The sequence below is a fragment of the Peromyscus californicus genome, unplaced genomic scaffold, assembly GCF_007827085.1.
Source record: "Peromyscus californicus insignis strain IS unplaced genomic scaffold, ASM782708v3 Scaffold_18__1_contigs__length_77618521, whole genome shotgun sequence".
NCBI classification, from domain to species: Eukaryota; Metazoa; Chordata; class Mammalia; order Rodentia; family Cricetidae; genus Peromyscus; species Peromyscus californicus.
This window is the reverse complement of record NW_026294480.1, coordinates 69,280,563-69,295,372: the sequence shown is the minus strand read 5'-3', so window position 1 is coordinate 69,295,372 and position 14,810 is coordinate 69,280,563. Positions and strand designations below refer to the sequence as shown.

The window sequence follows — 14,810 nt, the reverse complement described above, 5'->3', positions numbered from 1 at the left end:
TGATGGGGCTGAATGGGAAATAGACAAGTGTGAACTTGACAAATATTTGTAGGGAAGGAATTATGGGACTTGGTCATAGATTAGAAGAAGAAAAGGTCACAGATAAAGTTACCGACCTGAGAGGAAAAGAATAGGAAACGGAAGAAGGATACCCAAATCCTAACAGAACTTCCCAGTGCACAGCTCTGATTCTGGAGAGTAGAGCCCACTACCCGAGAGTTACACCCACAAGCCTCCAAGTGTTTTCAATTAAGTGGCACAAGACTAAACAATTTTATGTGTGTGCTGTTTTAACACAAATCTAAAATACCAAGTTTATAACATCACACCCAGTCTTCAAATGACTAAAAAACAAATCAACCTCTAGATTTATAATTGGGAAAATTGTTAACCACGCTGAAGTTACAATCTTGAAATATTCAAAGAAACATGATTGTTTCTTCCACCATCTTCATTTAAATGTCCCGAATTAAATCTTGTACCTCCAGTTTCCCATTCTACCACTAGCTAGAAATCACATATTTTCAAATTCTAGGCAGAAATCACTTTTAGATTATTTGCTTTGTGTTAGCGCCCAAGGTTCTGGCAACTCTACATCATTGTTTTGCAAAGGGAAAAAAAAAATAGTGTGAAAACATACAACACACACGCATAAGGCTTTTGTCTTTAAAAATACTTTCTTTTTCCAGGTGACATTTACGAAGAGGAAATTTGGGTTGATGAAGAAGGCTTACGAGCTGAGCGTGCTGTGCGACTGTGAGATTGCGCTGATCATCTTCAACAGTACCAACAAGCTGTTCCAGTATGCCAGCACCGACATGGACAAGGTGCTGCTCAAATACACGGAGTACAACGAGCCGCACGAGAGCCGGACGAACTCTGACATCGTGGAGGTGAGCAGGCAGGCTGTGAGCCTGGGCTGCGGGAGAGCCTCGTGGTGTGGGCCTTGCCCAGTGGCTTCTTTCCCCATGTTCCCGCTCCTGTACTTCTTTTCAGGCATTTTACCCCAGCTATCACTACACCACCCTGGTTACTCCTCCCAAAATGAAAGTTAAAGTAGCAAATTGATGAGCCATTCCAGTCAGTGGCAGCTGCTTTCGTGGGTGTATTAGAACATCAGAGTTGGGGACTGTGGTCAGGTGATACATCATCCAAATGGTAAACTCTTATATATTTACAGTTTAAGTATAGAATAGCTTCACTACAGAATCAAAATACTTTTTTCAAGTGAACTCAATCTAACCTTATAGTCTTTCATATGTATCACTTCTTTCTAACTCATTCTTTTTAAGGCTATCTCACTGGGAAAGTAAAAACAACTATTATAAAAATGTTATTTTTCACCAGGTGTGGTGGCACACACCTTTAATCTAAGCCCTGAGGAGGCAGAGGCAGGTGAATCTCTGAGTTGGAGGCCAACCTGATCTACAAAGCAAGTTCCAGAACTACCAGGGCTTTTACAGAGAGCAACCCTGCCTTGAAAATACCTCCTGCCCCTCCCCCCCAAAAAATGTTGTTTTTTCTCAAAATAATATCATGATAGCAGTGAAAACTATTGGTATACACGAAGTCAGAAGTCAACTGAAAATGTCTTTATAAATATTGGGTCAGTATTGCATCTAGGTCCATTTGGTATTGGGTCAGTATTGCATCTAGGTCCGATTTAAAACACTGTTTGGATACAGCAGAAATAGTAACTCCATGGAAAACCCTAAAATGTGTAAGATGCCGTATGATTTTGGTGAAACTTCTAAAATATTTTCAACACATATCCTATTTAAATGCTGTTACTTCTGAGCAATGAATGACTCCTCACCTCAAAAGGAAGGAGAATTGTCCCTACCTGCCTGATGTTTTTGCATCTCTTGTCTGTTCTTGGTTTCCTGGTTTGTATCTGCTTTCCGAGAAGTGAATGGAAATAAATGCTTCAGAAGCATGGACTCCATAGTTGGTTTGCCAGAGTACAAGCCGTTCTCAGTGTTTAAAAGTCCAGCACTGGCCACATGGTAGTGGCGCACGCCCTTAATCCCAGCCCTTGGGAGACAGAGACAGGAAGATCTCTGTGAGTTTGAGGCCAGCCTGGTCTACAAAGAGTTCCAGGACAGCCAGCCTACAGAGAGAAACCCTGTCTCAAACAAAACAAAACAAAACAAAACAAAACACAAAAGTCCAGCCTCAGTTCTAATCCAATGAACAAGCCTCCTAAATCCCCTTCTTATTACACCCACCTCTAATGATTAATTATTTAAGACTAATTTTGATTTCTTTGCTTTTTTTTTGAAGTTTTCAAAAGCATTGAATTTATTGCTTTTAAATTTTCATTTTGTAAATTTGCCTAATAAGACCAAACACAATTTCACTGGGAAAAAAATCAGTGAACCGTGTTTGATATGTGGTGAAGATACTCTATGCCATTTAAGCTTTTCATTGCCTAGTGATTTGAGCCATGCACTTGCCTGGATCCTCAAATTTAAGATTAGTAATAAAATTTGCCTGCCTTTAGAAGAGTTCTTTTCACACCTACATTTAAACTCAAAAATTAAGAATACGGCATAAAAGAGCTAGTTAGTTGTGAGGCTCCAAGGGCTTTTGTATATGTGAACTTTATACTCAAAAACCTATCTCATACTACAGCTGTAACAAGATATATTCCAAGGTAACAAACTGAATTAAAATCTGACATTGGAGCCGGGTGGTGGTGGTGCACGCCTTTAATCCCAGCACTCGGGAGGCAGAGGCAGCCTGGGCTACAGAGTGAGTTCCAGGAAAGGCGCAAAGCTACACAGAGAAACCCTGTCTTGAAAAACCAAAAAAAAAAAAAAATTAAAATTCTGACATTGGACTTAATGTCCTTGGACTAGACAGCCCTTCATGTGATGTGAAGCAATAGAACTTTACTGGATGGATTAGAAAAATATGTTGACTTTTAAATTCTGCTTTCATGAGTTTCTAATCTAGAAAATTCATATGCTGAGTTTTGCGGAGGAGTGTGCTATATGACTTGAAGGTGACTTGCAGTTTGGCACCCCATATAATATTTCATAGTGTTGTATGGATGGACCTCTGAGAATTGGATTTCTTTAAAGGCTGGGAAATGAACACTGGGTGGAGTCTGAGAAGATTTTCAGTATCATGCTATGTGGCAGGTTGGCTCTCCCTCCAGCTGAAGGTTTCTCATCTACAAAATAAAGGGGGGTTGAGGATTGCAACTCAGTGGTAGAGCTTCTCCTGAGTATGGGAGACTCTGGGTCTCAATTCCAGTACTATACAAATAATTTGAAAAATCCTTTGTGACAATATAATTTTTAGAAGGAATCGTTCAAGACCATAGTAAAGTTCTAATTTCATTATCTTGTATGTAATATATATACATATTAAAGCTCTGAATTGCTTTAGGCTTTTAACTCTCTGGCAAAATCAAAATCAAGAGCGGCCCAGTATTTGGGGTAAATATAACATGTAAATCTAACACATTATAAGTGTGTCCTGATGGGTTATCAGTAATGTTCATGCTTCATGATTTGGCCTTCCTGCAGTTTAGAAATAACAGTTGGGGGAGAGAATTTTAAGGCAGGGTCTTTAACTGATAAAGTTTTATATCACTATCATATGTACCACCTTTAACAATGTGCAGAGTTTAAGTCAGAACACTTGAGGTAAGAGATTCAGGTAGAAAGTGTATCTAACATGTTCCCTCAAATAATTAGAATACCAGGTTTCAAACCTTTGTAGTAGTGCATCAGTTACAGCAGAGACTAAGAATCTGCAGTTGGAAGAATTCACTTTTAGAATAGGTCTAACATAAACTTTGAAGACAGTTTACTACTCCTGGGTAAAATTTTTAATCTTATTTATTTTAATTTAATGGAATACATTTAACTGGGTAAGTTTAATGAGGAGCATAATACGTTCCATGAAGGGTCATTAGTTTTACATTTCCCGTTTGGGCCATTGCCTCTCTCCCTTAACCCTCTGCAAACAGTTTACTCACAAGAAGGAAAGGTGGAGGAGAGAGAACAGTGTGGTGTCTGACAGAGAGCCTGAAGTGCAGGTCCCTGGGCCATGCCAGAGCAGTGTTACAGGGTCACAGAAAAGTGTACAATGTGTGGGTGTCGAAAAGAGATTTCTCCTTTTAGCAAAAGCTCTGTGTAATTACCATGTCTTTGCTTGATAATTAGCACTACTGTTACAATGGCACAGAGACACACAAAGGCTTAACAGATAGACTGAAATAGTTTTTTTCCCCCATTGTATCATAATGCAGCTTGAATATCTGTTTAGATACACTATATAAATATGCCAGATTTAGTAAATGTGTTAAAAATTGTAATCCATTGTTTAAAAAGGAAACAAAAACAGCTATTGTAATTAAAATACTTCCTTTGAAGAAAGTCCATTTTATTTGGCTCTGTAACACAAAACTAGATATTTACCCATGTGCTAGCTTACAAGGCTCTGAAACTCAGGTAGTATGAAGAACTGCCCCGTCATTACTGGTCCCCTGATGGAAGAAACTCTGGAGTTTCTCTTGGGCTGTATTCATGAAGAAATGTTTGTTCGATACCTGAGGATGGCCTGAAGAATTCAGATCCTACAGGACTAGTGTCCAGGAAGGGGATGCCTGCATTCTGAACGGACTCAGGCAGGCATTCCTGTTAAAGATGTAAAATCTATATATAGAACCAGCTTGGGACCAATTGGAAGGGAAAGGAGCAGTGCCCCATAAATGCCACCTCAACTGCTGAAACTCACAGTTCACCAACACTCCACGACAGCACATGTGTTCTCCGGAATACTACAAGTGATCCTTGGAATAACAGAGTCCTGGACTAATAGTAACCGCCATGTCCATTTCACATCTGCTAAACTTATGTTTATATGTTTATGCTTTATAGCCCAGGTGTGAGGGAACTTAGAACCTGGCCAACAAGGAGCCTCTCACCACTCCGTTGTTCTGTGGAATGGTCATCCAGTCTGGGCCAGAAGTCCAGTCATTCTGTGTAAACAGGACCAAAATCCAAGGTCCTTCACTGCTCCCTGGGAAATACAGAGATGAATATAGCACCTATTATAAAAAAGGAACCGTAGCGTCACAGCTGTCTCAGTAGAAAACACTGGCTTTTATTTTTAGAAGCAAGGCTGATCAATGAATCTCCCACCTCTGTGTGAGTGAGAGAGAGACAGACAGACAGACAGACAGTTGACAGACAGACAGAGGCTGTCACCTGAGTCCTGCTTGAATTTAAAGACACCTGGGAGCCATTGTTACATTAAAATGTTTCTTTACCCAGTAAGCGCAGTAACAGCTAGGGCCTAAATTAGGACTTCCAAGGCCTTAAAATAACTTTTAACCTTTGTTGCCTCACAGTACTGCTGCAAGGTTGTACACAGTCTAACTGCTCTTGCAGAACTGGGTAGAGATTGATGAGTACAATTTTTGTTGGCAAATAAGTACAACAGAAGGTAGAACTGGACCTCTTTACAGGTCAGTATTACAAAATGTGAGATTGGGTGCAAAATATAAAAACTACCTGTTCACTTGACCCTCTAATATAGCTAAACCAATATAATTCATAATTACAAAATATAGATTTATAAACTTTGCAGGTACCATAGGCTTATATTACACACAAGCACTTAGCAGAAAAACACATTCACTGACTTGTTTGGCAGTTTCTGGCCTACCATTCCTTCAATCATTCACCAAACAAAGATTTGTCGAGTTCTTGCTGTGTGCTACATGCCATGGAAGGCCTGAAGTGCAAATGTAACCAGAGCAACTCGAGAACTCCGGCTTCTTAAAGGGGCGCACAAAGTCATGTGACCCGGCCATTTCCCATCTGCCTTTGCTTATCACCCAGTTGACCTTGCCCTACACTTCCCATTCTGTGCTACAGACACACAACAAGTATTCACCCCACACACAACCTTTCTACACTCCATTTGCTTTGTCTTCATGTTTTGGTTCTAGGTCTTTGACTTTTACTTGTCTTTACTTCAAGTAAAGTCCCAAATCATGAGTCATGCCTTGTATTGAGTACATTCCCTGTATCCTAGGCATCTTATGCTCTGTCTTCCACCTTGGAGTTATTGACATGATTACCTCCTTAATGGTAACACACTAGATTTGAAACTCCTGAGGGGCAGGGACTGTGACTGGTTATGAGCATCAGCACCAGCATTTATCATAAAGTCTGAAGAGTAATAGGTCCTCAGAATGCATTTAATGGAATAAGCAGACAGAAAATAAACACACAATATCAAGTCATTGCCAAAGAATAGTATGACTCATTTAAAGTATAAAAACATTATTTTCATATCCCAGTGAAGTAGTTTATGACAGAGACCATTATAGAAATTCACAATTAGTCATAATGCAGGGAACAACTGGCAATAGGGTACCAAGCCCCAACAAATAACATCTACAACACAACCCCTACACCTAAAGCTCAGGAAACATCACAGAAGAGGAAGATGGATAGAGTCAGAGGACTGAGACATCTGCTACAAGCTTGTGTCCTCTATATGTGACAAGGAAGCTGAACCCATACTATAGTTGCTTAAGTAAGACCTGAAGAGTGTGAGTGATTGACATGGCAACATGAATGGGGGAAATCTCACAAGGCCCCACCCATAGATGAAAATCTATAGCCAATTAATGACTTTTTTTTTTTTTTTTTTTTTTTTTTTTTGGTTTTTCGAGACAGGGTTTCTCTGTGTAGCTTTGCGCCTCTCCTGGAACTCACTTGGTAGCCCAGGCTGGCCTTGAACTCACAGAGATCCACCTGGCTCTGCCTCTCGAGTGCTGGGATTAAAGGCGTGCGCCACCACCGCCCGGCCAATTAATGACTTTTGAGAGAGGGAGAATCAGTCTTCCCCAAGAATGAGCCCTCAAGTATGTTATCCAATACGAAATGGTCAGCTCTAAAAACGTATACATACAGGCAACACTAGAGGAGCTCAGTAGGCTGTATTCATGTATTTGTTCATACATGTATGTGCATGTATGAATAATCTTTTCCTTCAATAAGATGCCATAAATTTTATAAGGGGGAGTGATATAAGATGAGTTGGAGGGTAGAAAAGGAGAAGAGGAATAATATAAATAAAGTACTTGGGTTGGGGATTTAGCTCAGTGGTAGAGTGCTTGCCTAGCAAGCGCAAGGCCCTGGGTTCCATCCTCAGCTCCAAAAAAAAAAACAAAAACAAAAAAACACAGTACTCATATATTTCTAAGTTTTTTTTTTAAATCACTGTCTAGCTCGTTATATCAACCACTAGCCATGTGGGGCTCTTCACATTAAGTGAAACAAAACTCAGTAAAATTTATGATTCATTTCCTCAGTAGCAGTGGCCACATCTCAAGTGCTCTGTGGCCATGAGTGGGCTCGTGGCTACAGTGTTGAACAGGGAAGATCCTGACCCATTGGTTATCACAAAAGGTCAGAGAGACCACACTGGTCTGTACTGAGATGTGAAGAGAGAGTGTTTTACCTAACTCTACTCTCAAACTAACATCAAGATGGATTCTTCAATTCATCGTAATTTTATTCTTCAACATGAATGTGTGAGGGGTACATTTCAGAAGTGGCTGTGCTGTAGAGTTCCAGTACTATAATTTTAGAATATGGAGTGCAAACGTTCTTCTACAAAAGACATCAGTTTGAAACTCAATAGTTGGTAAAACTAGACACACATCGTACCTCAGGCCAGTAACCACAGTCAACCAGTAACCTCCCTGATTAGCCTTGTTGGAAAACACCTGCGAGTGGTCTAGGCCATAGGGGAGCACTGACCATGTGGATGGGGTTGTGGGTGTGGGGTTATGTTTTGTTTTTATCCTGAAGCTTGTTAACTGGAAGGTGGTGGATCTTTTATGTTACCATTTTAAATTTGCTTGATGCAACATTGAACCACTGCTTAACTTTGTAATTAGTATTTTCCACTGAAAAAGTACTCTTTATGAAGAAATATAAAGAAATATTATCCTTTATTTGCATTATAAGTATTTCATAGATTTACCATGAAACGTAATTGAGATAGTTCATGTGGCTAATGATTCAGGAAGCCTCCGCTGCCGTATATTAAAACAAGTATAGACTTGTTTTCAATAGATTATCTAAATTATTAACAAAATATTAGCCTCGCCCATAAATATTTAAACCTTCTATGTTGAGCTTCCCAAGGACAAAGAAATGAACTGAATTTCGTAAGAGATTTTTTATATTTTCATTTTTGTGTGTGTATCTTTAAAAACTTTACTAAGACCTGGAAATTATAATTGTGTGTATCCTAATAAGAGAGACTACAGGTCCGGTATATTCATATTTCTCATAACTATACCACAATGGTTTTTGTTTGTTTTTTTGTTTTGTTTTTTTGGCTAGTTCGTTGGTTGGTTGGTTTTTTTGAGACAGGGTTTCTCTGTATAGCCTTGGCTGTCCTGAAACTCACTCTGTAGACCAGACTGGCCTTGAACTGACAGAGATCTGCCCGCCTCTGCCTCCCAAGTGCTAGGATTAAAGGCGTGCACCACCACCACTCAGCTGACTACAAAGGTTTTTATACATCAGATTTGAAAAGCTATTTTTCTAAAATAGTGCTTTTATTTCATTTGCATATGTTTTATAAACATAAAAATCTGCTTTGCATCTCATTTATTAAGAAAATAATTGCTGAACAAAAGTGTGCATGTTAGATTGCTTAAATTATATGCATAAGGAAGTAAAACTGAGTTTCCTCTGCTCTCTTACTTCACAGCCCTGGTGGCTTTACAGTATCAAGACTAACAGAGCCATCGGAGAACCAGGAATAGTCAGAGCAGAAAGGACTGAGCACAGCCTTTTGTCAGGACTAACTTCTTCCTCAGTGTTAGTCAGTACCATCTTGTCGCTGTTACCTTTTCAACTGAACTTCCTACAACTGTAGAAAGCCAAAGTCCTCATCTCTCTTTTTTTTTTTTTAATACCTAGAAGCCAAAAGGGGGTGGGGCACTTAGCCTAGATCAGAATCATCCATTTTTGGTGATATTCACATGTTTTGTAGCGTGTAGGACCTGACAGTTGCAGCATATTTGAACCAAGGAGAGTATGCTGGCTGTTGATAATAGGCAAATAATGTTGCCTTACTTGAATTATAAAAGTACCAAATCAAGTATCGAAAGGTAGAACATTTTCCCCAGATTTATTACCCAATCAAAAGTGATGTTTTTGGAATAATTCTGTCTGCCTAAAATCAGAATAAAAGACAATGGCTCTTCTCATAACAGAAATGTTTGTTATTTTAATATATGGATTGTGTTACTGGAGAGTTTTGGTTTTTTGTTTTCTTTTTTTTAATTTGTTTTTTAAATTACAACTAGTTTTCTGTTGACTGAGGACCATGTGCTAACATACTATAGACATTCAATATACATCAACTTACTGATGGTCACTGTAGTGTAAGTGAAGTGTTTGAAGATGTTTTTGTTTAAGTTTGATCTGCCCTAACAATTAAAAGTGACTTCTTTGCCAGGCGGTGGTGGCGCACGCCATTAATCCCAGCACTCGGGAGGCAGAGCCAGGCAGATCTCTGTGAGTTCGAGGCCAGCCTGGACTACCGAGTGAGTTCCAGGAGAGGCGCAAAGCTACACAGAGAAACCCTGTCTCGAAAAACCAAAAAAAAAAAAAAAAAAAAAAAGTGACTTCTTCTTTGCGTGGACTAGAGATGAATGAAAGTTGTTGTTCCATCAGAAAACAAAATCTGGGCTGGGAAGATGGCCCGGTCAGTAAAATGTTCTCTGTGCAAGAGTGAGTACCTGAATTCAATCCCTAGCACATGGGTAAATGCCCACAGTGCAGAGGTCAAACCAGCTCCGTTAGTCAGCGAGATTCAAATCCCAGTGTAAAACCCTGTCCAAAAACAAGCCGGATTTTGAGAAACAAGAGCCAAAATTTCTTTGTAGCCGTCACAGGTGCATTGTGCACATGTGCCCTTACACACAGGCGTGCGCTTATTCACGAAACAGACACCCATACAGATACACATTAAAACTTAAAAGATAGAGGAAACCTAGGAGAAATATTGTTTCCAGCTCCAGCAAGGAAAACGAAATGGCTTCTAGGCCAAGGTCTGTTGATTCCTAGGGAAGGATAAACTTCAGGGCCTTCACCTGGATGGAGCAAGAAGGATCAATGGGTCAGATTGCTTCTGGCCCAGTCTTGTGTTACTGGAAGTGTCTTCCTAAAAGGTTGATTCCAATGGGATGGGTCTAAGTGTGACATTGGACTGTGTATTTTTAACATGCTTCCAGTTGATGCTGATCTTCGTGAACACTTCTTGTCTTCTGAATGGAGTTTGAAAGTTTAACTGTGCAAAATTTCTTCTTTTGTACTTTTCCTGGTTACAGTCACATTATAAAATAGAATCTTAGCATAGTATCAGTAATATTTCTTTAAACTGGTAATCAACAGAACTAATTCTTGCAAGCAACAGAGTTGGCTTTTTCAGGCAGTGCCCTTGTTAATGCCCATTATGACTCAGCAGGGAAGCCATACTTAGGGTAAGCAGGACATTTAGGCATTGCTCTATGCTCCCTTCCTCTGTGAGCAGTCGTTTGGTAGAGCCTTCCTAGAGCGGGTGAGGAGGTTTCTGGGTCCAAGTCCAAACTAGCTGGAGAAGTGTAATGTGATTGGTTGGGGTGATTCAGGAGGACAGGTAGCCCCTCTCCCTTTGTTTTCATTGTCCTTGTGGTCATAAGAATCCTTAAGACAGTCTGAAAAAGATAATGAAACCCAATCATTAAAAGAACTGTAACTTTCCCAAAGAATCAATAAAAAAATTATGTTTAAAAAAAGAAGTGTAAGTCCATTAGTGGTGCATGTAGACACAACAGAGTAGATGGGTAGACTGTGTTATCAGAAACACTGGATTTCACCAGTAACCACCTACCTGCCACATTATCCTGTTACATCTCACTGGTGTTCCCAGCATGTTTCATGTTACCCTGAAATTCAGCCACTTCAGAGGGACTGAATAAGGAAAAGAAACTTTCTGTCAATTATCTCTAAAGGTCATAGAGTTAATGACTAACTGGGAGGTTAATTAGATTCTGAAAGCCTCTTCATATCAATTAAATCTCTTATCTTTATGCTTTAGTAAATAGACTCAGTGACTACTTAGGGCCTACTGCTCGAAGGGAGGAAGCATTATAAACAGTAACTGTAAATGAGTGTTTGTTTATTCTCACAAAAAAATTACTTCAATGAGTAGATATATGAGTTAATAATGGTAACTCCTCAATTTCTGAACTATATGCTATATTTTTCAAAGTTACATGCACATTTCCCTTTATTTAGAAACAAATGCCATGCCTATAATAGCGAGAAGACCATTTCATAGAGAGGAAAACTGAGGTTACCGTGACCCTAGCTGAAAACTAATCCATGTTACCCTTTCAATTTCTGAAACACAATATTTTTCAAAGTTGTTATATATAGTTTGGTTTTTGTTTTGTTTGGGGTTTTGGTCTTTTGTTTGTTTGGTTTTTTTTTTTTTTTTTTTTTTTTGTGTGTGTGTGTGTGTGTGTGTGTGTGTGTGTGTGTGTGTATTTATGACAATGATGATAGGAGTCCAACCCCAAGGTCTTGTTTTTTTTGGAAAAGTTCTCTCTTACTGAGCTATATCCTCTGTCCTAATGTATACATTTTTAAATAAATTCTACATTTAGCATCTATGGTATGATGATAAATGGAGTCATTTCTGTCATTCATGTGAATTGTCCTGGATAATAGAACCAAATTTTAGATGAGCTGAAATAGGTCAGCAATGACCAGTAAGTGAAGTAACCTTACATACTTCTATACATTGACATTAAATAAAAGCTCAGCTCTTCTGTCTCACTGTCTGGATATACTTGGAAATACTCAAGAGCCAAATGCGGTTGTGATCTCATACATAGCCATGCATCATCACAACATTCTATGGACAGTAGGAGGTGTATTGGTGAGTTAGCACTCTAGACCATTGAGATAGCTGGCATTGTGGTGATCGGACCCAACCTAATAAAGACATACACCCACACCACTGCTTCTCCTTAACTGTGGTTGTCCGGAGTTCATTTCATGTAAAGAAACAGAAGCTGGGCCGTCACTTTTGCATTCGGGAACATTTTTACGAAGTTTCACCTTTTAATTTTAATTTTCAGAAGTAGAAATTCTAAGGCCCCACCAACTGAGATTAAAGATAAAAGTTTAAAACTCATTTCAAGGGGATGTAGTTCAGTGTTAGACTATACACTTACCATAGTTGAGGTGGCAGGTCGTGAGTTTGATCCCCAGCACCCCAAAACATTGTTGACTGGAGACAATACCATAACTTCTAGGCTGCAGGCCCCTCCCTTGAGTACTGTTTCCATAGAGTTCTCCCCGGGCCTGTAATTTGGATTATGAGTTATAAAAGATGTCAGAGCCTGTTGTAAACTGTTCAGTTGTAAAAATTGGTTGTACTTTGAAAGCCAAGGAGAAAGTTCAGGAAATAAAAAAAAAAAGATAGCAAACAAGAAGTTCTTAACTTGAAGATATATAATATTTTATACTAATAATACATTAGTATAAAGAGCTAACCTTTCACACACAAAAAAAATAAAAATTTAAACAAAAGTCAATGTATTGTTTATTTTTTTCCCCCAAGTATTTAGAAAATAAATGTGTAAGATGTGGTGCTAAGTGTCCTGGGAAATAAAATGACTGTGACATGTTCACTGTCCCCACCCCAGAACGGATAGTCTAGTGTGGACAAAACATACACAGTGTTTGCTGTTTCGCTCAGCAGATAATGGTGAAGGTGAAGTCCACATGCCAAGCGTGTTGCTGGCTGCTGGAGACGCGATCGTGACCACGGTAAAGCCCGGTGACCTGAACTGAAGTGACCATGACTACCAGTGGAGTAGGCTAAGGGGGAGAAAATGACCACTGGGAGCACCCCAAGGGGTGTCAGAGTGAAGAAAGAGTAAAGGGTTCTGTTTTTCAATCGTGTGTTTATGGAGTGGTGATATTTGCATGCGATGGATCCCCTGGAGCTGGAGTTCCAGGAAGTTCTGAGCCACCAGATGTGGCTGCTGGAAACCAAAAGTGAGTCCCACAAAAGCAGTCTATGCTCTTAACTGCCGGCTGAGCCATCTTTCCAGCCCCTCATGGTAGATTTTAGACGAAAGTGTGACCTTGAATGATAAGTAGACTGATAAGTTGATGTGCTAAACAGGTCTGCAAGTCATTTATTCCCATTTAAAGTAAAAGTGAGACTAATGATTTACAGACATTCAATATACATTTAACTATTAAATGAATATATAAATGCAGTGACGTAGAGACCTAAAATGTATTTATAGACTATGTTTATCTATGCTATGGATATGTCAGGGTCTGATTTCCCATTGGGTTAAATTTTTAAATATAGAATTTCTCTATAAACAGGTGGTTATAATTTCAGAAAAATATCATAGACTACATTAGCAAACTACAGTGTGTATCTGCCTCAAGTTTGATGAAAAAGTTCAGCTTTGCCGTTGTACCCCACACCCTTGTTAACTTGACAGAGGAGTCCCTCCACCCCGTAATTCTAAAACAGGATCCTTTGGCTGAAGGGCTGGAAAAGTGTTACATACTTGTGCAACATTCCTATAACCTAATCGCTCTTCAACTTTTTCTCTTAGTTTAATCATTGGAGAATGTTCTTTGTTTCTATAGTCACTGCTTCACATAGTAACAGCTTGTTGTATTATGGTCTGTTAGCCAGAGGGTAGGTTTATTTTTAAAACCCTGAACTCTGAATTTTTCTTTATTTTTCCAAGATTGAAAGCAGCTGAAATGCCTGCAGTTGCAGGTTGAAGGCCTGCTTCTCAGTACGTGGGGAGAGGCTCCGTTCCGTCCTCCGTGTGTGTGTGTGTGTGTGTGTGTGTGTGTGTGTGTGTGTGTGTGTGTGTGTGTTTAAATTTTTTTTCCTAACAAATGTCTTCTAACTGGCAGTTGTCTAAAAATAGAAAACTGCTTAACTAAAAATAGCCTGGCTCTCCGTCGTGCCAAAGAAAATGGAGAGGAATAGGCGTGGAATAGAAGGCTGAGTAATCCAGTTCTGTTCATTCAGAGAAACCTTTGGGAACACAGGCCATGATAAAGTGCCCTCCAGAAACCACAGGCCGGACTCTCTCTTCAGACTTCCAGGTGCCAGTAAACATTTTAGCCCCAGGATACTTTTTTCCCCTTCATAGATTGTAAACATTTTCTGAAAGACAAGGCTTTGTTTCACAGAACCTGACAAGCTGCCACAGTAACTTTTTTTAAGGTCTTAAAAATTCATAATTGTAAGTTTTTTTTAAAAAAAGAGAAAAAAAGATTCTTAAAGGAAAATGTTGTAAAATAATGTACATCATGTAATAATTAACAGGAAACTCTGTTATAATAAAAACCCTACTTACTGCTTGCAATTAAACTCAGAACTTTAAAAGTTTCGCAGAAAAGAAATTACTTCTGTGACTCACTGTGGCTGGAGAGCAGCTGACTGACTTTGCTTCAGTCCCTTAGAGGCGGGACACTCTTGACGGAATGTGTCCCCTGACAGTTCCTATTTAATCAGTTTCTTTGAGTTATCTTCACCCAAGCAGATTTTTTTTTTTCATTTTTAAAATGGAATAAAACTACCTCAAAAAATAACACCTCTAGAAGAAGACGGCTCTCTGTCTTAAGAAATGGCATTCTGAGTAAGCTATTTTTTAAAACAAGTACACAGCCTGGTTTTGCTGCGGTAATGCCTCCCCACCCCCTCTCACCCCCCCC

General features: G+C 39.3%; 1 protein-coding gene and 1 long non-coding RNA gene across 6 annotated transcripts in view; one reads left to right on the top strand and one right to left on the bottom strand.

Annotated features, from left to right (window-relative positions):
* Mef2c (myocyte enhancer factor 2C) overlaps nt 1–14,810 on the top strand; it is a 148,023-nt gene that overhangs the window by 69,321 nt on the left and 63,892 nt on the right. For all 5 annotated transcript variants that reach the window (XM_052743657.1, XM_052743658.1, XM_052743660.1 and 2 more), the window contains exon 3: nt 690–893. In XM_052743657.1, the coding sequence (XP_052599617.1) occupies nt 690–893 (204 nt within the window). The remainder of the gene's footprint in view (nt 1–689; nt 894–14,810) is intronic.
* Nucleotides 9,695–14,769, bottom strand: LOC128113757 (uncharacterized). The gene is made up of 3 exons (XR_008219630.1): nt 12,281–14,769; nt 10,930–11,009; nt 9,695–10,753 (listed from the first exon to the last, which is right to left on the bottom strand). It is a non-coding gene; the product is annotated as an uncharacterized LOC128113757 (long non-coding RNA).